The 24,268-nt window shown below is 37.3% G+C and overlaps 3 protein-coding genes and 1 long non-coding RNA gene across 4 annotated transcripts; all 4 read left to right on the top strand.

Moving 5' to 3' along the window:
- Window positions 1-3,909: 3,909 nt before the first annotated feature.
- LOC106159431 (uncharacterized) lies at window positions 3,910-9,223 on the top strand. Its single transcript, XM_087015107.1, has 3 exons — window positions 3,910-4,189; window positions 7,236-7,697; window positions 8,005-9,223. The coding sequence occupies exons 1-3, from the start codon at window positions 3,910-3,912 to the stop codon at window positions 8,613-8,615; spliced, it is 1,353 nt and encodes a 450-aa protein (XP_086871233.1). The 3' UTR covers window positions 8,616-9,223.
- An 856-nt stretch (window positions 9,224-10,079) lies between these two features.
- On the top strand, window positions 10,080-11,764 carry LOC106174752 (uncharacterized). The gene is made up of 2 exons (XM_087015106.1): window positions 10,080-10,799; window positions 11,106-11,764. Exons 1-2 carry the CDS (start codon window positions 10,286-10,288, stop codon window positions 11,762-11,764), a joined length of 1,173 nt encoding a protein of 390 aa, XP_086871232.1. The 5' UTR covers window positions 10,080-10,285.
- A 2,642-nt stretch (window positions 11,765-14,406) lies between these two features.
- Window positions 14,407-17,127, top strand: LOC106174738 (uncharacterized). The gene is made up of 3 exons (XR_001239631.2): window positions 14,407-14,549; window positions 15,119-15,253; window positions 15,866-17,127. It is a non-coding gene; the product is annotated as an uncharacterized LOC106174738 (long non-coding RNA).
- A 606-nt stretch (window positions 17,128-17,733) lies between these two features.
- On the top strand, window positions 17,734-24,068 carry LOC106159415 (serine--tRNA ligase, cytoplasmic-like). Its single transcript, XM_013535697.2, has 11 exons — window positions 17,734-17,953; window positions 18,238-18,308; window positions 18,729-18,812; window positions 19,318-19,476; window positions 19,776-19,916; window positions 20,346-20,501; window positions 20,830-21,045; window positions 21,476-21,605; window positions 22,006-22,163; window positions 22,720-22,849; window positions 23,348-24,068. The coding sequence occupies exons 1-11, from the start codon at window positions 17,818-17,820 to the stop codon at window positions 23,488-23,490; spliced, it is 1,524 nt and encodes a 507-aa protein (XP_013391151.2). The 5' UTR covers window positions 17,734-17,817; the 3' UTR covers window positions 23,491-24,068.
- The last annotated feature ends 200 nt before the right edge of the window (window positions 24,069-24,268 follow it).

The raw sequence follows: 24,268 nt of genomic DNA, 5'->3' as shown, positions 1-24,268 counted from the left end.
CAAAAATGTAAATCACTGTACATGTTAAAACAGTGCTATATGTAACAGATGTATGATCCATTCAAGTAACTATAATGGATTTTTAAAATGAATCATGAAATAAATCTTCCGATATCGTTGTTATTCAAAGACGGACGAGGGGTGTGCTAACATCATATATCCTCCTGTTAAAATATACGGGGGGTGCGGGTGGGCAACGTGAGAGAAATGAAAATAAACCAATGACACGATAATTCCAGGTATGCAAAACACCCGTAAAAAAACCTAACGCACCAATTGACCTAAGACGCGACAGACATGCTCACGTACGCGTAAAGAAAATCGCTCTTTTTTGTGCCTGTCAAAGGTATTTTATTGAATCATGCCATTCTAGAGAAGATGTTGTCACTCTAGTAGGTAAATGATATGTAACCCTTGCGCAGGATTGGCACTCGACATAGGAGGTGTGTTTTTTCTCTTCATTTTAATTTTTGAATTCGAAAGTATGCGGATCAGTATAAAAGGGCTGCGCAACTGCGCGATTCTATGAACAAGTGACCTTGATCAAAGTTAATTGGTAATTATTTCAACACATCAGATAAGAAAATAAAGAATAAAAAAGAGACAAAACCTTCCCATTTAATATTAGCACTAAGTATCAGTGATTTGGAGATGCCTCAAAGTGCAGATGATAACGCGGATAAAAAATCTTTTGAAAGGGTGAAATATGGCCCCAATTACTAAGTACCAGTAACTCTACTAGTGTCGTCGTGTTTATCCCTGTGCTACTGCTGACGACGAATGTAGGCACACCTTCCAGGGACGCTTTTGATCAAAGAATTGATGACGATTGAAATGGAAGAGGTAGAAAGGTACTTTCGTTTTCCAAGAGGAGGGACCACTGTTGCAAGTTTAAACACCACTGCAGTTGGTGACACATATAATATTCAGTGAGTTAGGCGGAATACAGCGAATATCAACTCCTCGATTATTCAGCTGCAGGTAGAAAAAAAAACCCTTTGTCACCGATTGAATGCGGGCACAAGTTAACGTCTCTTGTTTTCCATTCCGGTGAGAAGTCGTCCGTTTCTAGCGCACAGTTAAAGGCGTGAGGGAATAATGTGTTTCAAGGCGGCGACATGTCTCTGTTGCTGTTTACCAGAGGAATGGGTGGCGAGTCGTCTACGTGCCGCAATCCTTTAATAAGAATGTGCTTGTTGACCTCGCTAATGCTAAACGCAATCGGTCAATCGAAACGTGATTGACAGACTCTCAAAGTGTCGAGTTAACTGAGCGATCGTCTTGAGTAGACCCGGACGACGATCACTGGAGTGCGCTTCAAGGTGACGACGAGTCCATGTTTCTGTTAGGAAAGGAAAAGGAGACGTGTACCGCACTTCTTTGGCGAGTCACCCATAAAACGCAATTCTTTTACCAAGAATGTGTTTGTTGACCTGGCAGATGTTTAACGCAATCGGTCAGTCGAAACGTGATTGACGGTTGAGACCGAAGACGTCAAATCAACCGTCCGTTCGATTGATAATGTGCAAGTTTGGCGATTTTAAAAACGTGGAATGCGACCCGATTCCTGGATTCACGTGGATATACCTTTTTCAATAATGTTAAAATCTGTTACTCTGCGGGTCAAGGCGATCTGGAAATGACTTGAACAACGAATGACCATTATCAGCTTTTTTAATTGTGTCTAATACTTTATAGATTCTTGTTTGAAGAGGAGCGGCGCAAATAGGAGCCGTGCAAATAAAATAGAGACGCCCAGAGAACCCATTCACGTTTGTAGGATTGTTTATGCTTACCAAGCATAGATCTAAACTCGGCTTGATTAATTCGACAAAGAGTCTAGTTCAAAACAATGCAATTGCTGTAAATATCCTGCACTGTCGCAGCTTTTTCGTCATAGCAATTGATCGAAGTACTGTACGTCGCAATAAGTCACTTCTTTGCCAGGACATTAAGGATCAACTAGAGGACTTGGCTTGACCAGTGAGAAACTAACTCGACACCCCGTCATCGCATTTGACGGGTCGGTGGCCGTGTCACCACAGTCAGATTGTCAACTTCAAAAGGCATCTTAAGCCAAAGTTTTGTTAACAGAATCAACAAGAGTAAACCCTGGTAAACCACCCAAGCGCACTGGACCGAGAATGCTTGGGGCTTTTTTCTATAAACTTCACAACTACATAGTGCATGTGTTTGAACTGAGTGATGGTAAAAAAAAATCCTTGCTGCGATGTCTCTTTGACTAGTACCACGCCTATGCTCTCAGGGACTATACTTAAACAATTCATCATACTAATGACACTTTAAGTACCCCACAATTTGCCGTCCTAGGCCTGTCGCAGTGTGTAAAAAAAGACATGAAACGTAGGCATATTTATTTTTTGTATAATACACTGCAAAACAAAAATAGCAAGGAGAGAGAGTGAAAAAAACTGTGTCGCTGCGCGCCAGTGAGTTCTGTCAACTTGTGTAGCTTAAAGAAGAACTCAACAAGAAAACAGAGCCATAAGCCGTGCGAAGGAATCACTGAAACTCTTATGAATATATTTTCTATAAAAATATCACGCTGGAATTTTTGACGTAAGTAAACGTATATTTAGAGAGAGCTCAGCTCATCCGAGCTCGGCACGAACATTGACGTTTTACAAACGTTGTTTGACTTGGGGGAAAAGGCCATGTATTTGTTGACATAGGAAACGCAAAGTGAAAACGGTTCACTGGCGTTCAAGGCATATATATAGGCCTACACGCAAGCGTAGAGAATGACATATGAAGAGGGGCTTCTAAAGTGAATGATGGCACATATTTTAGAGTAGTATTACTGGAATCAGTTACTTGAATTCGTTGTTATAACATTGCGCCGTCTAAGAACTGTATAGGAACACTGTGAGTTGTTACATTCAATATGGAGGCGCTCAAAATTTAAGAGAAAATTGACTGATAACTAAAAGCTAAGTTTAACGAGTTTAACGAGTCAGTGGATTGGAAAACAGAGTGTCGTCAAGTCGTCTAGAAAACTTCAGAGAGACAGAGAGAAGCGATCAGCCCTTCATTCACTTAATGCTCATGACTGAGTTTTTTTACAGGTATTATTTAAGTCAAACCTTGGGAAGATAGTATTGCAAGAGGCATTGAATAACCTGTGTTGTGATAGAGTAGTCGAGGATTACATCACTGATACGGCGTAAAAGATTCATTTAAACATCAAGGTTAAAAACTTCCAATGAACGCCCGAGGTCTTTAAACAGATCCCCGCACGAGGACGTTGCAGTGTCACTGACATTGAGGAGGCATCATAACAGCTAAGGACGCCGTTGCGCAGTGGCTTCCAATTAGGCCGAAGACTTCAAGTGAAAACTGAATGCGTAACATTTTGTCGTTTTGAATCTATGTCAACAATAACTCTAGCACTATTTAACGCTTCTAGAATCGCTGCTTGAAGTTTTTCACGCAGATCGTTAATATCGTTGTGCCACCGTGCAGATAACAATGCGTCCTCAAACTTCACAAAACTTCTGACAGCTTACGAATTATGCCTCATTACAGAGAACTGTTTTTTTCTTCTCACTTTGACATAGGTTACATGGAAGCTTAGTCAGTATTAACTTAAACGCCGCAGGTTTTGAAACTAGTTTGACAGTAGATCACCTCGGCACACCCCTCTGACGATCCCGGCGAATGAAGGATATATGACTAAAGAACGTATTCACAGTCGAACAGAATTTGGAGACAAATCTAACACCGGCGCACCCCAAGATAAAGTCGACACCTGCACGTTCCATCACACCTCAACATCGAAAACACCTGGCGAGTGAAAACAGTGCTAGAACAGCCGCAGCCTTAGTTATCCAACAACGCACGTCGCACAAGAAAAAAACCGACTGACATTCGACATGACGGTTCGTCGTCATGTCGGACGCCAGCGGCAACACCAGCACGGACACTCTTTATCACCTCAGACGGGGAGGATTTTATGACAGGCTGCCGATGATGAGGGCGAAAGTTGCCGAGGCATACGAACTTCAGATGAAGGGAAGCCGTGTGCATCCACGCGGATCTCCCGGAAAAGTGAGGCGGGGGCCGTGCATAAGATGGAGGCCTCTGCACGTGTTCATTGCGGTATTGGTGGGGGTCTTAATGGTCGGAGTTCTGGTCGCTATCATTGTGCCCCTCGTGCTGTTTGCAAACGGTGAGTGTGTCTTAAAAGTGTTAACAACGTCATAGGCGGCCCCAGGGGTGTGGTGGGGTAGGGATGGGGGTGGGGGTTGGATAGTGTTTCAGCCACCCTCACTTCTCTTTTAAAATGGATATAGCGGCACTTCACAAAGTTTGAAAAATGACGCATGTTTAGGTCCCATATGGTCATTCCTGAAAAATGCCCTAAACTGACCATTAAAAAAATAATAATAATTTATTCAGCTTTTAAGTGTAACACATTTAAATATTGTTCGCTGTCTAAGGTTCTTCTAACACTACTCTATTATGCTTACATCAAAAATATAAATAAATAATAAAATAAAGGATAAAATATCCATCAAAGTATCAGTAACTGTTATCTCACTTGACAATATTAAGCAAGATCATTCTATATGTAATGATTAGCTTAAAGATAATTAATGCGATGGGTGCTAATTTGTTGTGCTGTTAACGGAATATATTGCGATATTGCCTTAAGGGATTTGTGATCTTGAGGGTTGAGGAGGATAAATAAATGCACCGGACACTTTTTTCTTGATGATCTTAATGTTCCAGAAAACCATTACATTCCAAGGATTTCAATCCACAGGCTGTGGTAGAAATAGTATATATAGTTATCATTAGTTAATAATAACTTAAAAGATTATTACAAAAAAAAAAAAAAAAAAAAAAAAAAAAAAAAAAAAAAACAGGGAGTAATTTTGCATGTAGAAATGGATTCATTAACCAGTGGTAATTATGGGAAAATTGCTGCTTACCCTAGAAAATTTCATTTTTGGTCAAAATGAACAGTTGTTATCCCTACAACTACAATTTCTTTAAAAAAAAACGTTTCGACACAGAGTAATGCCCTATTTTTTATCCGTGCAAATTGTATTGTTTTCTCCATTTGAGAAACTGAAAATCTTGAAAATAAGTGCTCAAAATTAAAGGAAGTAAATAAGGGTTATAATAGCCCCAGGTTTTGTTGACGTTATCACTGGAGCGAAAGTGACCTATTTTGTTTTCAAAATTTATATTATACAGTTGCAGAAACAAGAATAAAAAGTTACCCTACGAGTCCACGATAGCTTCCAGACTAGTTATTCGCTTATAAATACTCAACTGGGGTTCAGAATTTGAATACTTTATTATCAAATGAGAGAAACTGGACTCAGGTTTACAAGTTCATCACAATTTCGTGGCCTAAGATATGTTTTTTTTTTCAAAGTGAGCAGTTTGGGCTGACTATATTATTTCAGTAAAAGGAGATAACAAATAAAAAGTAACTGCGACAGCAAGGTTTCATTACAAGAATTATCGCTGATATATATGAAAGAAAATTAAGGTTTAAAATGCTAAATACATAGCTAACGAAAAAACTAATTATAAAAAGAAAAAAAAAGCTTAAGAAAAAAATCTTAGTTTAGCATTCGGATTGTTTATGCAAGTGCCCCTGAATAAAAATTTCACCTTTGCAGCATACAATCATAAAAATATTTAATTAAAATGTTTTTCATGGTCTTGAGATTCGTTTACAACGATGGCCGCCGATCTAATATTTCCCCTTCTAATTTCAAATTCTACGAACCTGCTAGTGAGCCATGCAAACTTAAGATAATTACGTAATACGTAGTCGGGTGAACTTCGCGACCATGCCGTAACCTAGTGTTGTGTTATAGTTTCTTTCAAATTTGTGACTCGGGTATAAAAGGTGCCAATGCTGCACCTTCAACAAAACAAGATTGACGTCTATATCAATTACCGTAGCTCGCCTGTAAGAAGACACCGACAAATTCTTTACAAATTTGCCAGAAAAAAGGTCATAAGTCGCGCTTTGCTTATTCAGCGACTCGGTCAATTTTTTCCAGCCGATTAACTTTGCCAGATATGCGACGGGAAAATGCCAACAAGCTCATATCGCCGGCTTTTACGTTGTTTATTTATGTGACACTCCTTGACATTGGTGTAGCGTCAAATACGATTTCAAGTCCACCCAAGGTTCGGAACGACCGCATCTAATAATCTGAATCGATCTTTATAACGAGCAAGTTCTGCTTGGATCTATTACCATTTTTAAAAAACAACATCTCTAGATCTCGTTTTCGTTATTTGCCGATAGTACTTGTACAACGTCTTGAATAAATATGATACTTTTTGGATTACTAATAAAGACTTTTGGCGCCATTAGGTCTATCTGTGCGTGATGTGAGGATATCCAACATTGATGAACGGCCCACCATATGCAAATATATAGTCATTTTCTCTATCACTACTTATGAAAGACGCCCACTTGTATTTACTTTTTGTGTTTAATGTTCGAAACACTACCTTAATCCTCGCAATGTCTTTCATTTTTGAGTTTTTACTTTAGCCGGAAACAAAATTTTAGCACTTAAGTTATTAATTTTACAATATTCCGGTCGATACCCTAAAGCAGCACGTTCTTTCGCGTTGTTTTCTTCTTACGTTTTAGTGTCCCTATCAAAATCGAATAATTTGGAAAGAAAAATGGAACTTTTTTGACGATACGTTTGTTCGTTTTTCTAAAATACAGGAATGTTAAGAAGTTTTGTTATTCGTGGGATATTCAACTAAAATATCAGAAATGGGACAGCTTGTTCATCGCAATATTATTAAAAGACATTGATCAGTGAAGATCTCGACTACTTGAAGGTCCAAAAGCAATGAATTAAAATTGAAATCTGTCCGTTGTTAAAACATGCACCCCTTTTGTACTGCAAACATTTATAGTTTGTACACTTACGTTGAATAATTTTTGAATTGTAACTTATCTTTTTTAAAGTTCTTTAATTTATTAGGCAAAACTATAGTTAAGACGCTACTTTTTATCTATAATTATGATTTCAACTTTTATCTATTTTGATCTCTCTCAGATTCTTTATTAATAGTCGTCGTTCATAATAAAATATGAAATAATAATATATAATTACTCTGTTAAATAGATAAAATGCTTAAATAAAAACTTAATATATAGAATGCGATATAGATGTCCAACTGAATGTATTTTATACTAATACAATGTCACATCTACCCAGTTCCCTTACAGTCAAATGGCAGTGCGGTAGACAGGTCCACCATTGCGTCCGGGGTGCCCAGTTTACCGGTCATTGTGTCCACTACAACTTCAGCCACGGTCACTGGGTCCGTAACTGGTGCAGCAACAACAACAATAACAACAACAGCAACAGCAGTGGACACTTTGTCAACAACAGCCACAGTTACGTCAGAAACAACAATGACAACATCGTCAACAGTGGTGGACACATTATTGACTACAACAGCAATAATTGCATTAGAGACGACAACAACAGCTGGATCTGTCGACACTACAGAAGCACCAACGACGATGGAGACTACAGTTTCTACTGTGCCTACGACACAGTCAATGGATGCCACCACGACTGGAAACACAGAGCAATTAACTACTGTGGCTACCTCTACTGTCTCACCGGTTTATGGGTGTTTGAACACTACTTTGTGTCCGGCTAATTTTTCGGGTATGTAAGGTTCCCATTCTCTACCCCCCACCCCCCCTCACACTTATACATACACACAAAAGTACGCACACACACATACACACAAACATACACACTATACACAGCATGTTAGTTTTCTTTTTATTCAAAAATTGTTTGGATATTTGGATATCGTAATTCATGAATTTTTTAAAACTTTCGCCGAAAAGTTTGGAAATTTCATATTAAAAAATATAATATATTTCCAAACTTTTCGGCGAAACTTTTATTTTGCTACAAAGTCGCAAAGAAACTGTTTTGAAATTTCATTCATGTCATTTTTATCCAGGTACCATGGAAATAGCATGCGACAACTTCACAAAGAGCGCGCAGTGCGAAGACGGCTGGTTAATCTTTCTAAAACGGACCAGCGAAGATCTCAATTTTAACAGAACTTGGGCGGATTATAAGACCGGATTCGGAAACTCTACAGCGGGAGACTATTGGCTTGGACTGGAGCTTCTCAGCCAAATCACCAATTCTCAAAACAGCAACGCAACTTTAAAAGTTGACATGGTCGCTCTTCCCAGTAGCGCCATCTATATCCAATACAGCCTCTTTCGCGTCGCGGAAGAAGAGGCAAATTACGGTCTGTACCTAGATGGCTATTCAGGTAACGTCACGCAAGACAGTTTTGCTAATATCACCCAGGGGTTGGCATTTTCGACTTTCGATCGAGACAATGCCGCTAACACTGGATCCAGCTGTGCCTTGAGTAACGGAGGTGGCTGGTGGTATGAAAACTGCGCCAAAGCCCAATTCACCGCCCACTATTCACGAGACAGTATATGTCGGTCGGACGTGCACCGCTGTATAAGATACGAAGGCACAGCAGCACCGGGTGTAAACTGCGGGTTAACGTGTATGCTGAGTTCGGCCTTAATGAAATTAAGACTGTGATGGAACTTTACAGATTGTTTTTTATCTATAAGTCAGTCATAATTCTCCAACTGAGGTCGAATCATCCTTTTTTGCATTTATTTAGATTCTGTTGTTCTTAAATTACGTTTAACGATAATACCTTATCATAAAGAAAATCCATTTCATCTCTTAACTTTATGTTTTTAGGCCTACACTCTTTTTAATTAAGGACTGGGGATTTTTTTCAACACCGGTAAACGCTTTTTATTTAAATCTTGGTTCTTCACTAATTTTTCTTATTCTTTAAGAATTTTGCTACATAACGAATGATTTGAAACAGAATGAGCAGAAAGTAATTATTAAAGAAAAAAAACACATAATTCATAAGTATAGGCATTTAATATGTAACTTAAAACATGCCACGTTTAAATCTTCGGATCTCGTTTATGTTAAGATACCGCGCTGTAGTGCAAGGTATATGCGTACTACTGTACCTATATTACTTTATATCGACCAAAGATAAAAGAATTTATTCTCTCCCAATAATCTGAAATTAACATAATTGCATAAAAAAATGCAAACACAACTTGATGAATAAAACTCATGGAATTGATAATAGCCGTCACCTAAAGGCAAAGAGAACGCCAGGTACTGTTTGCGAGTTCTTCATTTGCGTTTTTAAATTCATGATTAACATTCACATTCCTTCTTCTTCGTTAGGAAACATGACGAAAGGATATTTTTAATTCAATGTTAAACTGCAATTAATTATGGCATTAAGGGGTCTGCCAGCACATGTAGTATATCACCAATGAGAATTATACAGATGCACACACACAAGTCGTGGGCGCTCTAACCGACTTATGAGGTCATAAAATGCGATCACGGTACCCTGTAGACTTGAAGGCATTCGATTTAGCATTTGTTTAAATTCTCGCCAGAAAATCTCATGCGGGTACCTTAATACTACGTCAGTGGCAGAAACTGGGGGTATGTGGGGGTGAGTGGGCGTGGTACCTCTTTTCCAAAACAATTCAGAAAATGGCAATCTATAAAGCAGATTTTGAGGTTTGAATGTCTATTTTCACCATTGTGAGTGAACCTCAGAACTCTCTATTTTCATTACCAGACTGGGAACGTAAATTTTAAATTGCTAATATAAATCGTAGTATTGTCAGTGGTTTCGGATAAGATGTACCTAGGTGATTAAACGAAACACGTTGAATTAAATATCTTGCTAAGAAGAATAAATTTAATGTCTTATAGACATTGTGTACCTTTAATACACATGTTGTATTAATGTTGTCTGGTAGTTAATCATTGAGAGGTGCACAGATGCACATTTCGTGCGTTAATCACCTTATGAGGTCGCGAAAGTCATCACTGGGAGTGAGCAACGTGACTTTAACTGAAACTTATCAGCAAAGCGCCATTAGACCTGTGAACTTAAAAGAAGGTTAGGTCAGAATTTTGCACTGCTGTCCATCAGAATTAAGGTAGAGAAGTAAACACTCAAAGAAAGGCCAACTTGGACCAATCAACTTCGTGAAATATCTTAGATTTTCACAAGGCCTTGGAAATGTGGCATTTAGTAGTAGATACCAGACCCTACGTGTAAAGATACAGTGTGTTATGTACGTGTTTAACCATAGTAGAGCTAACGTGAAAATAAACCAAATTGCCTCTTGTGTGACCAGAACCATCAAGCAATGCCGAATGACGTCATAGACGCTTTAAGTACATTTTCGCGTCACCATTCCAACACAAGCGGAAAGACCATGGGAACGCTAACATCGGTCCAGATCGCAGTTCTCCTATGTTTCGAGTTCTGCCTGACAAGTGCAGCTATGCCAACTGGAAACGTCCTTTCCAAACAATTGGAATTGTACGTACTGAATCACAAACTGTCGTCTTTGAAACAACACCTCTTAGCAGAATGTTCGGGCCTGGTTCAAAAGTTCACCGGACTTAACTACCCTCCTGAGTTCGGCCGGCGGCGGAATACGGAGACTGCTTTGGATATGGAACTGAAGTTTACTGCTGCCGTCTACCGCGATCTGTCCGCGCAGTATGTACAGTGTAAAGTTGCAGCCTCAGCCCAACAAAAATCAACAACTATATCGGTTCCCATGTCGACCAGGAAGACGACAACAGAGAGGTCAAGCACAGTACCTCCGTCTACAGCAACGACAACTGTTAAGCCGACTCCAATGACATTTTCAGGTAAGATGGAAAACCACAAGGCAAGAAAATGACCATGAAGTGATTAGCTATAGACATACGTACCACATTTAAAAGAAATTCGTCTTAGACTACTTGAGATTTTTTGTACATAACTCCTGATATACATTGTATAACATGCACTTCCTCTATGTCAATTAGATCTTTCATTGTAACTTGTGTAGTAAGGATAATATGTCAAGCGTCTTTTATAAAATTCAGTGTTAAAGCTTTGAGGCTTGTTGTTAGTACTCCTTCATTTTAATAATTTTTGCATATGTAATTATAGTTTTATATCCATTTATTCAGGCCTTCCCAATCCCCTTGGTTTCTGGGCCATGGATTCGAAGAATGAACTTAGGGACCTTAGTGGGAACGGCAACGACGGCGTGACATATAACACCAGCTTCGCACCGGGGCCAGACGGGAAGGAGGGGGGCGCCATATTGTTTAGTGGGGTCGACGACAGTTCTTTCGGACATATTCCAAAAAGAAACACTTCCTTGTTTAATAGAAACGGTTCTGTAACCTTGATGTTTTGGTTGATGCCGACACGGTTGCCCGATTGGGAAATGCCCTTGGGGTTTATAGATGATCCTAAAAGCAACAAACTTGGTGTTTTTTATTGGATTCATCAAAAGCAAATGGAAATAATTGATAAGCAAATGCACGAAGTTGTAATCTTTTACACATCCCTGAACAGGTGGTTGAAAATCGTTGTGCAGTATCATCGGGCGTCAGAGCTGTATACGGTGCGTGCTGGAAGACTGAACGCCTCCCTTAACACGGTCATTTCTACTCAGAAGCGCGGAGGAGGTTATTTTGATACAAACTACGACCTTTACCTTGCTCGGTCCAAGATAAGACATAAAGTACATAGAAATTTCCAGGGTCGCATGTCATGTCTCCAAATATACGGCGACATCCTCACAGATGACCAGCTTAAAACTGCGTTTCGGCTGTGCTAAAAGTTGTTCGGCAATTTTGGGGCTTGGGGACTTAATGCCTACCGGAAGTTTCGTTTGTTCGGGAGGTTGCATTGTGTAGCATTTACATTTCGAATAGGTCTACAGGTGAAAACTATAAACCAATAATATTGTGAAGGAATTGGTAATAAAACAGTGATTAAAATTTCACTATTTCACTTTCTAAAAAATGTAAGATATTAATAAAAACGACTTTTACAGTCTACATATATAGTTGTTTTGAGATGTTACATATGTTACAATAAGGAAAGTGTTAGATAACAAAACCACTGAAAAATTAGTACATGCATTTATATCATCAAGATTAGATTACTGCAATAGTCTCCTCTTTGGTATTTGTGACTATCAGATTAAAAAGTTAGAAGTTATTCAAAACTCAGCTGCAAGACTGGTTTGTCAAATTAAGTACAATAGTACACACCATATCACTCCCATTCTGAAAGAATTACGCTGGCTGCCTGTGAAGCAGAGGATTGATTTTAAAGTACTCTGTATTATTTTTAAGGCGATTCATTCACAAGGACCATTATATTTATCTGATCTTATCTGTTTTAACTTACCACGGCGGTCCACACGTTTTAATACTGAGAATGATTTTATTTTAGAACATTCTGTTTTAGAGAAGGGGTGCCTAAAATGTTATGGAGATCGTGCTTTTATAATCTACGCCCCAAAAGTGTGGAATGGTCTACCAAATTTTATTAGAAAAACAGAAGACTTTGACAATTTTAAATCTCTTTTAAAGACCCACATTTTTAATTCTGTCTATATCTCTTAGATTTTATTTAAATATATATATGTTTTTAATAAGATTGATTTTTAGTAGTATAAATTTTAAATGGTTTCCAATGAGAGTTTATGATTAAAATATTGTAGTCATTTTAATGATTTTAGTATATTAGCCATTATTGTAAGGCGCCTTGAGATAGAATGTAAGGCGCCATATAAGAATCTTATTATTATTATTTATTATTATATGGTGCCCTTAGACAATTAATATTTAGGTGGGTGAATGGGATACATATTTAAAAAGAAGACGTTTTAAATAAACAGTTATCTAACATGAGCCGTGGAAGGTAGGCTTACATCCCCCTTGCTTGCCAAGTTTTTCCTTATCACTTTAAATGTTGTTTAGATCATGTCATCACTTCAATTTTAATTCATAACTTTTTTTAGCTAGTTCCAGCATCACAAAGGTGCGTACTTTTATAAAATCATTTTAAAAAATAATTAATAAAACACCTCTATATATTAAGATTGACATAACAATTAAGACCCAGAACTTTGTTTTGATCATTCAAATATTTCTAACAAATTAATAACACATGCACTTTCCCGAGCCATACTGGCCCATTTCACATGGAAAATCACACTGACCCTGCATAGATGCAGAGGAGGGGGGGGGGGGTGTCAGAACAATTGTGCCTAAACAATTGATACAGAGGATTTGTACATACAGGTGACTTTAATAAGCAGAGGATTTTCTTTCATATTCCGTGAAAAATACTCTAAATTTATATAAAATAATATCATGGTTGGCGAAAAAATTGTACGCACAGTGCATCCGTGCGTATGCCTAGTAACGTCCATGTAGATTTTTAAAAATATAACGGCTGCATCGAGCTGTTGTCGAAAATGAATCGATAGTATGACGGTTGCTGTCACGGGTAGCAAGCAACGGATTTTTCCCCTTTTTTTTGCGTATCTCAAAAAGTTAACAAGTAAATCGAAAGAGCGCGTGTAACAACAAGCAATTCAAGGAGAACGCGTATTTCGAGCAAATCCAATGTGTCGGAATAGATTATCAAGACATCTTAAGCGGAACAATAGGCACTGCTTTGCCGATCGCTGTTTATGACAAAGGGGGCATGGCGCATCCCCTTCTATTGTTTCTCTAATTGTGCTGATGCTGCTAAGGTCCGCCCACCGAGTTTACCCATGCCAACGGCCCTTAACAACGAAGGCGGGGCATAGACCAGGCCACCGGTACCGATGTGTGCAGCATCAGAATCCTCAGAATAAACGGGGGCGTCTCGATAGTCCGAAGGTTCATTGGTCCGAAGGTTCATTGGTCCGAAAAGTGGTAACATTTTCATCGATTTTTTAATCAAGGGTTCATTGGTCCGAAGGTCCTATAGTGAACATTCGGACCAATGAACCTTCGGACTATTGAACCTTCGGACTATCGCTACGGCCCCGAATAAACATTTTTTTTGTTCAAAATGTAAAAAATTTATTCTGTTAAACGTTAGATACACATTTAATCAATAATTAGACATAAAAAATGACGATCTTAGCTATACTTGGGTACATCCGTCTCTTAAATGGTCATGTAAGTTTTAGAAAATGTGGATTCCATACATGCAATGTCTCGTCATGATCAGGCTGAAACGTATATTCTAAGAGCGTTTGTTTTGGAGGTAGCCGAAAGATGGCGCAAGTCGATAACGTTACATTTTGCACCGTGTGATTTAAAATAGTTTTTTTTTGTATGTCACAGTGTGTGTTTCATTTTATTTCTTATCTTATATAAAATTTTTGTAACGTTTTAGTTTTCCATTAAATTTAAAAGTCAACTCTTGATCTGTTAATCAGCTAAAAGTTTTATATTTTGTCATATCTTGAAATTGGTGACATCTATCGGTTGAGAAAGTGTTTACATAATATAAAGCGTAAACGTAGGGAGGAGGAAGGTGGATTCTGCTTCAAAATACTGTTTAACAAGGCCTTGTCCACTGTTTAAAGATGGTATGATTAATAATAAATGGTAAGTAGGAATTTTGGTGAAAGTTGGATTAAGAATGGAGCGATTAAGCGTTCCATTTCGCCACCACAACTGGTTTTAAGTGGTAGAATTGCATTCGAGTCGAGTAATTCTAAATAGTTATTCTAAATAGCAAACTCTCATGATGTAGCCATCGTAATGAGTCAGCAAAATGACAAAACCAAAATCTTCCAAAAGATTCAAGATAGGAATAACTGAAATATGACTTATTCGCAGCACAGACGTATAAACGGTCAAACCTATGGCTAAACCAATTGCTTAGTCCCATATTTACTTCCTTGATTGAAAAGTCTACAGGCTACAGGGTATTTTAGAAATTTAATTTCTTCTGAAGATTTCAAGCGTGATAATGAAAATTAGAATTAAGGCCCCGATAACTGGTTCATAGGTAGTAGCTCTGCTCAACATTTTTTGATAGGGTATGCCATGGTGATGCAGGAAAAATTACTGAAATTTTCAGGAAATTGCATTAAGAAAATCTATGTTTATTATTGAATTGTTCCAAACTCACACTGGTAACATATAACAAAAACTTTCACCTGTATTTCCAGCTTGCAGCTATGTGGCAGACAAAATCCGCCACAGCTGCAAGTCAAAGCAGGAGAGAGAGGAGGCAGAGGAAGTGAAAGGCATCGGGCAGAGACAGTGCGTCATCAGTAAATATGCCGAGGACAAAAGTTCTGGAGGTGAGAGGCCAGTTTAACAATTGTCATTTTGACTGAATATTTAATTTATCTTTTATATATAAGTATCGGCCCACTTTGACTCTAGGTAAATCTGTGCTATGTCAGTTTTAAAATAGAAGTTTGGCACCTGTTATACACAAGAAGTACATGGCCACAGTATCAATATCACAGAGCAATAGAGAATGGCTTTGATTCATCAAGTTGATTTAAAGTTATGGATCATACTTTTTGAAGTGAAAGTTACAATCTTTCGGCCTAATCACAATGACCGGTGACACAAAAATGAAAAGACAGAGAGAGAGAGAAGGAGATAGTTATATTGGGGTTCAGGGAGGGGTCAAATAAATGGTATTGGCATGAAAATTAGTTAGAAAACCTTATAAAAAAGATCTTGTTAGAAACAAGGGTCCTTTAATGAAATAAGCCTTCCCTATTCTCATATGCCATGAAATTAATTTCTATGTAAAAAAAAAAAAAAAAAAAAAATTGAATAATCTGTTTCCCTGTGTTGTTGGACTGTATTGTAGTGCTGCTAATACTGTCTTTTACAAGTGCAGTATTAGCATTGTTATTACGTGTACATGTATTTTAAAAGTATGTAATTACTTCCAGGGTCTTATGGACCAACAGCAAATGGGTATTACGACTCCCCCAAGCAGCCGATAGCACCTGAGCCATACACTTACAACCAAACTCAGTGTAACACCAGGAGTGGGTGACGATAAAGATGACAGGGGATACAGCTTAGAGGATGGACAGAGGGAAGGAGGAAATAGACTGACTGGAAAACAGCACATTTTATTGATTTATATTTTTGTGATATTTATTTATTTATTTAAGGCTAATTTATGAAATAGTTGTAAAATTTGTTTATTGATTTATGTGATAAAACATGAAGACTATGCTGCTGTTTGAGATATAAACATCAAAGTGTATAGAATTTTCAAAGCCTATGTCATTGCTGAAGTACATGTAGTCTTTTCACCTTCAATTGTGATATTATTTACCATGTCTGATAACTTCCTCCCCATATGTATTAAAACCCTAGCTGTTGCTCTGTCATAAAAGAAATAGGAGGTCTTTATAAGAACACAAGCCATTCCTCTTTTTTGGCTGCATACCAACACTCTAGCACTCCTTAGACAGTTTACCTCGTGCCAGAAACTAAAAGCTGATGATGTTAAAGTTATGTCTCATTTGTTATTTCACTCTTTTCTCCTACCAAGTTTGGAACCGTTGTATGACAGTGGAGCCTTAAAGCCAGGTTAGCCACCTACAGCAGGCTCAGCTCGATAATTTACGGTGTCCATTTTGGTCGTGAGAAGACTGATTTATACTTATGAGAAAAACATTTCATGAATAGAAGTCTTGTATGCAATTTTTACCTAGAAAGGTGATTTTTTTATTTGAAAGAAGGTATTTTAGTATTCGTCTTTGAATTATTGAGTTTTGATAAAGCAAACCTTTCTCAGGCATACTTGGTATCCTAGTTTACCTGCCACATTGGAATTTTCTCAGGAGTTGGTGGTTCATGTGACTATGCATATAAGGTAGAAAATGTAACTTCATGATCAAGATATAATATTGTTCACTTTGTAAGTTATGCAAATGCACTTCAGCATATCAGTGAAATTACAACAGTGAATATATTTTGGGTGTAGTCACATGAATAATCTGCATCTTAGACTACGAAACAAAGTCAATAAGAATTAAGTGGGAAGGTGCTCAGCAAAATTTAAATACATACACGTACTTTGGTTATATGCTGTGTTACTTGTTTTTCCCCTCTTTTTAGAGTCTTTGATATATCTCCTTGTCATATACATTGTATTCTGTGATATTGTTCTTGTAATAAATATATATATTATCAATCATTGAACTGTTGTTTTTATTTTAACTTATTTTGGTCCAGTAACTCAGAACTCTTTGATACTTTTTTGCTCTGTGCTATGATAAAGGTGGAGTAATAATTATCTGCATTAATTTTTTTCTTTTTAATGGTTTCCACCAACTTATCTTACTGAAGTACCCCTCCTCAGCAAAGTTTGGTGGGTCCTACTAAGCATGTAGGACCAGCTGTCATCTAATATTTCCACAGTACTAAGTACCCTGCAAAATTTATAAAAGGAAAATCACACTCATATTATTAATGGTGTATTTTTGTGTTTATTTAATCTTACGAAAGGTTCCAAATTACATTTTTTGATGCAATGCACACTTTTCCTATAAATGAACATGATTACTCACAATGCACAGCTGAGGCCGGCTGATGCAATGGGGTCATTTTAGGGAGCATAAATTATATCATTATTTTTCTCTCCGATAACTTCCATATTCAGCTTAAGTCATGCTGAAATACATAGTGTAATTATATTTATAAAAGACTGATTGGATGATTATAAAATAATGAAGTGGATTATATGGGTTTAACACATTTTACTGTTGAAATTCCTAGAATAATTAACTGTCCCTTGTGCTTAATTTTATACATGCGCAGTTAGACTTCCTGTTCATGCCGGTGGAATCGCGACAGACGAGCTTTCCTCCACATATTTTCAAGAAAAATGGTATTAGATATTGAAATTTTTCGCTCCGACAAGGGCGGATATCCAGACAAGATCAGGGAAAATCAGGCCAAAAGATTTAAAGATGTGACTTTAGTTGATAAAGTTGTTGAGGCAGACACAGAATGGAGACAACGTAAGTGATGTATGCTGTACTGGTGTAGCCTCTCGACTACCGTCGTCACTTTGTAATTACTTATTAGAATTGTGTCTACAAATTCATGCATACGTAGTCAGACACCAAACGAACTATTCTCAGGTATTCATTGCGGTTAGTAATGTTACTTTTACTAATTGGATTGCCTTCGGTACTTAAATGTATGAGATCCATCGTGGTGGATCCAAGTAGAATTTGTCTCATGATATCATTTGCAGTACATTTTTCTTAATTTTTTTCATATATTTATTTATTTATTTTAGTACGGTACCAAGCAGATAACTGGAATAAATTGAAGAATCTATGCAGCAAAGTGATAGGAGAGAAGATGAAGGTATGGTATATCACTTGACATAGAAAATGTTTGTTTATCAAACTCTTGTCAGATGATATCAGATGCAATATTAAACTGATAACATTTGAAGAGGAAGCTGTCCCTGACCTCAAGGCAAACAGTTTACTTTTTAAAAAATCAATGTTAATTTTCCGCTCCTTTGTAATTGTCCAGTAGGTTGTTCCTTTTCACTGATGAGATTATATTTATTATGTCAGTGTTATTTACATAGTTATTATATATAATTTACAACTCTGGACTTTGGCTGGTCACTGATGGGGCACACAAGCCATGATGGTCATGTAGAGAAATATAATTTAAAAAATTAAATAGACCTTTTTAAAAGTTATTAAATTTATTGTCTCAACTGACTTAGATTGCATATAACATGCATAAACTTTTCATCACTTGTGTTTTCAGAAAAAAGAAGCTGTTGGAGATGATGAGACAGTGCCTCAAGCAATCCTAGACGGTCTGGAGAATATGACTGCAGAGCAGCTCAAGGTAGTCTTAACTAAAACCCAGCCTGTACTGGAAGTGTTTTAGCCTTCTAGTTCTTTTGGTAACCAGGGGCTGGTTAAAAAAGCAAACTAACAAACAAAAAACTTGGTCTAAACTTTCAAACCAGAGATTTGGTTTCCCTTTGTTTTAAAATGTGTTTGAAAATGTCCCTAAATCATGCTTTTCTGATCCTGCATAGCGCCTTACCTTCCCAGTTCAGATCTTAAAACTCAGTTGGGCATGGAAATCCCAAATAGGATACTTAATATATTGTTAACTGCAAAAAAAGTAACTTTTTGCCTTAAACAATGGCAATGTCTTTCTTGTTATATCTAAGGTGGTATTTCATCAGACTACTACATATTAATGTATATCTTGGGTCAAAGTTAATAAGGTCATACTTTGCATGTTATGTTATGTTAAACAGACCCCAGCATTAATGCCATAGAGCCTGGTTAATTTTATAATCACAGCTCAATACTTCATACATCTATATTTTTATTTTTAGGAACTGACAGTGACCCAGATCAAGCGTATCCGAGCAGTTCTTGATGAGAAGATGGCTCAATGTGACCAGAGACGCGTCACTGTGGAACAGACGAGGGATGAGTCGCTGAAAGAAATAGGAAACATGTGCCATGAATCGTGCATTGTTAGCAATGATGAGGTAGGGGAAGGAAATGCACTTCAGTATCCCATATCTCAGATGTTGGTTTTTTGAATAATGGATGCAGGGTTTGTAAAGAATGGCCCACAGACTGTCTGTAGCCTCACAGTTATTATATATTTTTATATAGTGACATGCTGTCCTCAGAGGATTTTAATTGGTCACTGATGACCATTTATAACATTTTTATGACCATTTCGAACATTCAAAAGACATTATTTGGTCTTACCAGCTTCAGCATGTATGAAAATATTGTTATAATATAACTTGTACTAAATAAATATAAATTATTTTACCAGGAGGAGAATGGTATTGAAAGAACGTGGGGAGACGTGGAGACAAAGAAGAAATACTCCCATGTGGATCTGATTGTAATGATAGATGGTTATGAAGGAGAGAAGGGAGCAGTTGTTTCTGGAGGGAGGGGTTATTTCATTAAGGTAGGTTGTGTACCAGCTTTGAAATGGATGGCTTTGATGGAAGGGTGTTGTGGTGTTTAAAATGAGATGGCATTCTTCTTTGAAAAATAGTGTATAAAAACTTTATAAGGGTCAATTGATTTGTTGTTATTATTATTGTTGTTTATTTTATATATGTATAAACATTTTTTTGGGGAGGGGGGGGGGGGGTGGCAGAGGTTAGGTGTTTGTGCTTCCAGAGCTTTTATGATAAACTCTTTAAGTCTGCATGCAAAGGAGAAACAATATAAGGTATTTGTTTTATTTGAACATTTTTTATCTGTGATTTTATGTGTCATTTTGTCTGGGCCTAATAGCATACTTGCTATCCATACTTGATACCAGTGTCCAAATGTTTTTCTAGAGCCCTGATACAGCACAGTTTACTTATATATTTGCTATCCACACTAGGGCCCAGTAGTCTTCCTAGAGCAGGCCCTGATCCAGCTTGCATTGAGAATGCTCCAGGAAAGAGGGTTCACGGCACTGTACACACCGTTCTTTATGAGGAAGGAGGTGATGCAGGAGGTGGCACAGCTTAGCCAGTTTGATGAGGAGTTGTACAAGGTGAGGGCTCGGAAGTCACAGAGGGGGAATTTTCTGTGTCGGAAAATTCATTGGTCTGTAGAATGGAATGATGTTTCATGCTATAGATGACCCTTATATGACGTAATTGGTCTGAAATTCTACTTGTTGTACAAAAAATATTTAAATGAGATGTACCAGTTCTGTTGTACATTTGTTACACTTAGTCGAACAGTTTCTTCAAGTAGCTACCATGACTTGAAATACAGGTAATTGAGTGGAAATGAAATTATTTATTTGTTGTTTTGAAGAAATGATCACAGTAAAACACTCTTTAATAAAATCAAACCCACTCTTTTCTCACCATCAGGTTATAGGTAAGGGAGCAACAGAAAAAGAGGACTACGAAGAAAAATATCTAATAGCAACCTCAGAGCAGCCCATCGCAGCATTCCACAGGGACGAGTGGATCCCCACGACTTCCCTGCCAATACGCTACGCTGGAATCTCCACGTGCTTCAGACAAGAGGCGGGCTCTCATGGCCGCGACACCAGGGGGATCTTCAGGGTACATCAGTTTGAAAAGGTGAGCCTCAAATGGATTCTGGGTGTTGGAAAGTAAGAGAAGAAATCAAACGAGATGTGATTTGTCTTTGATATCTTGTCCATATGTATGTCATGTAAATAGTACATCACTTTTCAGTATGTCAATTTTTCTATCATTTAAATGATAATTCTACTGTTTCTTTAAAATTGAGAATAAGATCAAAATTACTAAACATTTTCTGTTGTAAGATGAATTCCATTGCCTGTGTGGTTCAAAATCCCTGTGGCTTTACAGAACAAAATTATTTATCCACATTTACTCCCTTTGTATCATTTCTCTCGATTGTGAGTTTTTTAAAAATAATAAACGGCCAATGCAGTCTTATGGTTATACATATACCTACATCCAGAAGTGTGTAATTAGTTTTAATCGGATTATGATACATTGTGAAAGCCTGATGTCTTTCCAGATTGAACAGTTTTGTATCACCTCTCCCCATGATGGGTTATCATGGCAGATGTTTGATGAGATGATAGGCAATGCAGAGGCCTATGCTCAAGCTCTGGGCATTCCATACAGAGTAGTCAACATTGTCACAGGTGAGAAATGTGGTCAAATTGTGGTAGGTGAAAAATCTGTGGAGGGTTGTGCCAGACCAGAATGTGTTTTTTTTTTTGTGAGTCCTTAAAAATTATTAGAATTATTCATAACATTTGTGTCCACAGTGATTGATTTTACTAGCAGTGTTACTGTCCGTCTTTGCGTCTGCCTGTCTCTCTCTTTTACCATCCACCTCATCAGTCATTTTTATGTAGATTATCAAAATTGCACAGTTAATTTTTATATCAGACATATGTTAATACAAAGATGATGAAGTCACATTGTTTGATTTTTAATACTTACATTAATTGATAAATTATTACTTTTTCATATTTATTAGTTCATTTTGCTTTCTACATGATTGAATGTTAATGTTATGAAGAATATTTTGTGTCTCAGGAGAGCTGAACAACGCAGCCTCCAAGAAGCTGGACCTGGAGGCTTGGTTTCCTGGCTCTGCTAAGTTCAGAGAACTGGTGTCCTGTTCTAACTGCACGGACTATCAGGCGCGGCGGCTGCGTGTGCGCTATGGAGAGACCAAGAAAATGGGAACAGGGGTAAGGACTTTTTTGTTTTTTTTTTCTTTTTTCATTTTTCCTCCAAATTTTCTGTTACAGTATTTAGATGAGTACTCTCCTCTCAATTTTGAATATATTAAAGAGATGGGATGCTTACTTGTTTTGGTGTTTTTTCCTCTTTCTTCTCTGTGACTGTGAACGAGAATTAGGGAATTTTCTTGGTTTTGTATGAAATGATAAAAACAGATGGAAAATTCAATGGAAGTGCTGCCTCCTTTTATTACATTCTCTCATCTAGTTCATAGAAGTAGAAGGCAAAGTTGCATCTTGCAAAGTTGCATTTTTTCCTTTTAATATTCACTATCCCTGTCTCCGGTCTCGATTTTTTGTTATCTTATTAATAATGTAATTTTATTAACATACTATATAGAATATATCATAAACCTATGAAAAATTGTGTATATTCTTTTGATTTTTCTTTCAAATGAAGGGCACCAAAAATTAACTGTAATATTGCATAGTGTGTCATTATTCTAATATGAACTTAAATGGTGGTCGCCATAACTAAGAGCATGGTGTTATTTCGTCGTTGCAGACAGAGTACGTGCACATGTTGAACGCCACCATGTGTGCCACGACCAGAGTGATCTGCGCCATCTTGGAGAACTACCAGACGGAGGACGGGATCATTGTTCCTGAGGTTCTGAAGCCATACATGCCAGAAGGTGATTACTCTCTGATCCTTTCAAAAGATTCCTATAATTTTAATGTAATTCGAGATGTTTGTGTCTGCATGTGTGTGCATGCACGCGTGTGTTTGTGCCTCCTTAATCAATCATGCAAATGAAATATAAAAAACTAGTAGCTTAGAGTTGAAGCATGGCTCTCAAGTAATCTGATTCATGTACACAGTTACCCGTCTCGAACCCCTTTTGTGTGCTGTTGATATTATCCACCCGTAATGTATTCTGGACAAACTAATGGCCCTAGATACCGGTATCTTACATAATTTATGATGTTGAGATCAGCATTCTGTTTAAGGTTGGGCTAAGGCGCCGGTAGATCCAGGTAAATTGGTCCAGATACATTAAAATAATGTATTCCTAATGAAAACACCTCAAAACGGGGTTAATTTTGCCATTGTGTGTGTTTTGTTTACCATTTAGCAAATGAAATACGAGAAAAGATTTGCTTGTATTCTTATCCAAACCTCATTATTCCAGCGTACAAGGAGAAGCTCCCGTTTGTGAAGCCAGCCCCTATCGAGGAACAAGAAACCAAGAAACAGAAGAAGCAGAAAGACAGTCAGAAAAAGGCGACAGAAAAAGTGGCAAAAGACGTCAAAGACATGAAGTTGGATAATTAATGGAGACAGATACTGCTTGCCGCAACTTGCGAACGAAAATAAGACCAAAAATTTAGGTCGACATTTTTTACTGGCGTTTGTTTCATGTAAAGATTCCGACGCGATTTCACGAGATCTCCGTGAACCTCCAACTGAACTTCTTTATCTCAAGTGGTTTTATGTCATGTGGTATGCCCATAATAAACATTCTCTTTTTTTTTGTGAGAGACATTATTAATTGTTATTTAACAGATTTCTTTTTGTGGCATCATGTATTTAACTATTGGTTGGATGGCCAAGTGCAAATCTTATTTAAATTAAGAAGAAAAAGGCAAAGTGTTCTATTGTTTCTTGCTCTGCCATAAGCAAGTTGTGATTACTGTGTAACAACAGGAAACATTGTGAACTGTATCCAAGATGATGTAAAAACGATCATTTTAGCCTTGTTATAATTTATAAAAAATCATTCTACAATTTGTTATTAAAAGGTCGTCACTATAAAATCTCAGTTATGAAGAAAATATACATAATTTTTACCTGGCATATTTGTAATGATTATTTTGAAGCCAAAGCAAATAAAATCGCCATCTTAGAAATAAGTGTTTGAAATTTGAAAATAATAAAAAAATAGATAAATAAATAAATAAATAAATAAATAAATAAAATTGAAATATTTTACAAATAATTTGACCTTTGTGATCTGAGGACAATGCCTTAAATTTCAAAGGCTACCAAAAGCTTGCCCCGCTCTATTATGGGTTCACCTCTATTGCTTCCTGAATTACTTCCTGAACGGCAG

The sequence above is a fragment of the Lingula anatina genome, chromosome 6, assembly GCF_051362555.1.
Source record: "Lingula anatina isolate TDL-2025a chromosome 6, LinAna3.0, whole genome shotgun sequence".
Lineage (NCBI taxonomy): Eukaryota > Metazoa > Brachiopoda > Lingulata > Lingulida > Lingulidae > Lingula > Lingula anatina.
This window is presented reverse-complemented; position numbering and strand designations above follow the sequence as displayed.

Excerpts from the sequence above, each read along its gene's own strand:
- LOC106159431 (XM_087015107.1), top strand. The coding sequence starts at position 3,910 with ATGTCGGACGCCAGCGGCAACACCAGCACGGACACTCTTTATCACCTC. Across the intron at positions 4,190-7,235 it reads CCTCGTGCTGTTTGCAAACG|TTCCCTTACAGTCAAATGGC; the intron begins GTGAGTGTGTCT and ends ACATCTACCCAG. Across the intron at positions 7,698-8,004 it reads GTGTCCGGCTAATTTTTCGG|GTACCATGGAAATAGCATGC; the intron begins GTATGTAAGGTT and ends ATTTTTATCCAG.
- LOC106174752 (XM_087015106.1), top strand. The coding sequence starts at position 10,286 with ATGCCGAATGACGTCATAGACGCTTTAAGTACATTTTCGCGTCACCAT. Across the intron at positions 10,800-11,105 it reads GACTCCAATGACATTTTCAG|GCCTTCCCAATCCCCTTGGT; the intron begins GTAAGATGGAAA and ends CCATTTATTCAG.
- LOC106159415 (XM_013535697.2), top strand. The coding sequence starts at position 17,818 with ATGGTATTAGATATTGAAATTTTTCGCTCCGACAAGGGCGGATATCCA. Across the intron at positions 19,917-20,345 it reads GGAGGGGTTATTTCATTAAG|GGCCCAGTAGTCTTCCTAGA; the intron begins GTAGGTTGTGTA and ends TATCCACACTAG. Across the intron at positions 20,502-20,829 it reads TTGATGAGGAGTTGTACAAG|GTTATAGGTAAGGGAGCAAC; the intron begins GTGAGGGCTCGG and ends TCTCACCATCAG.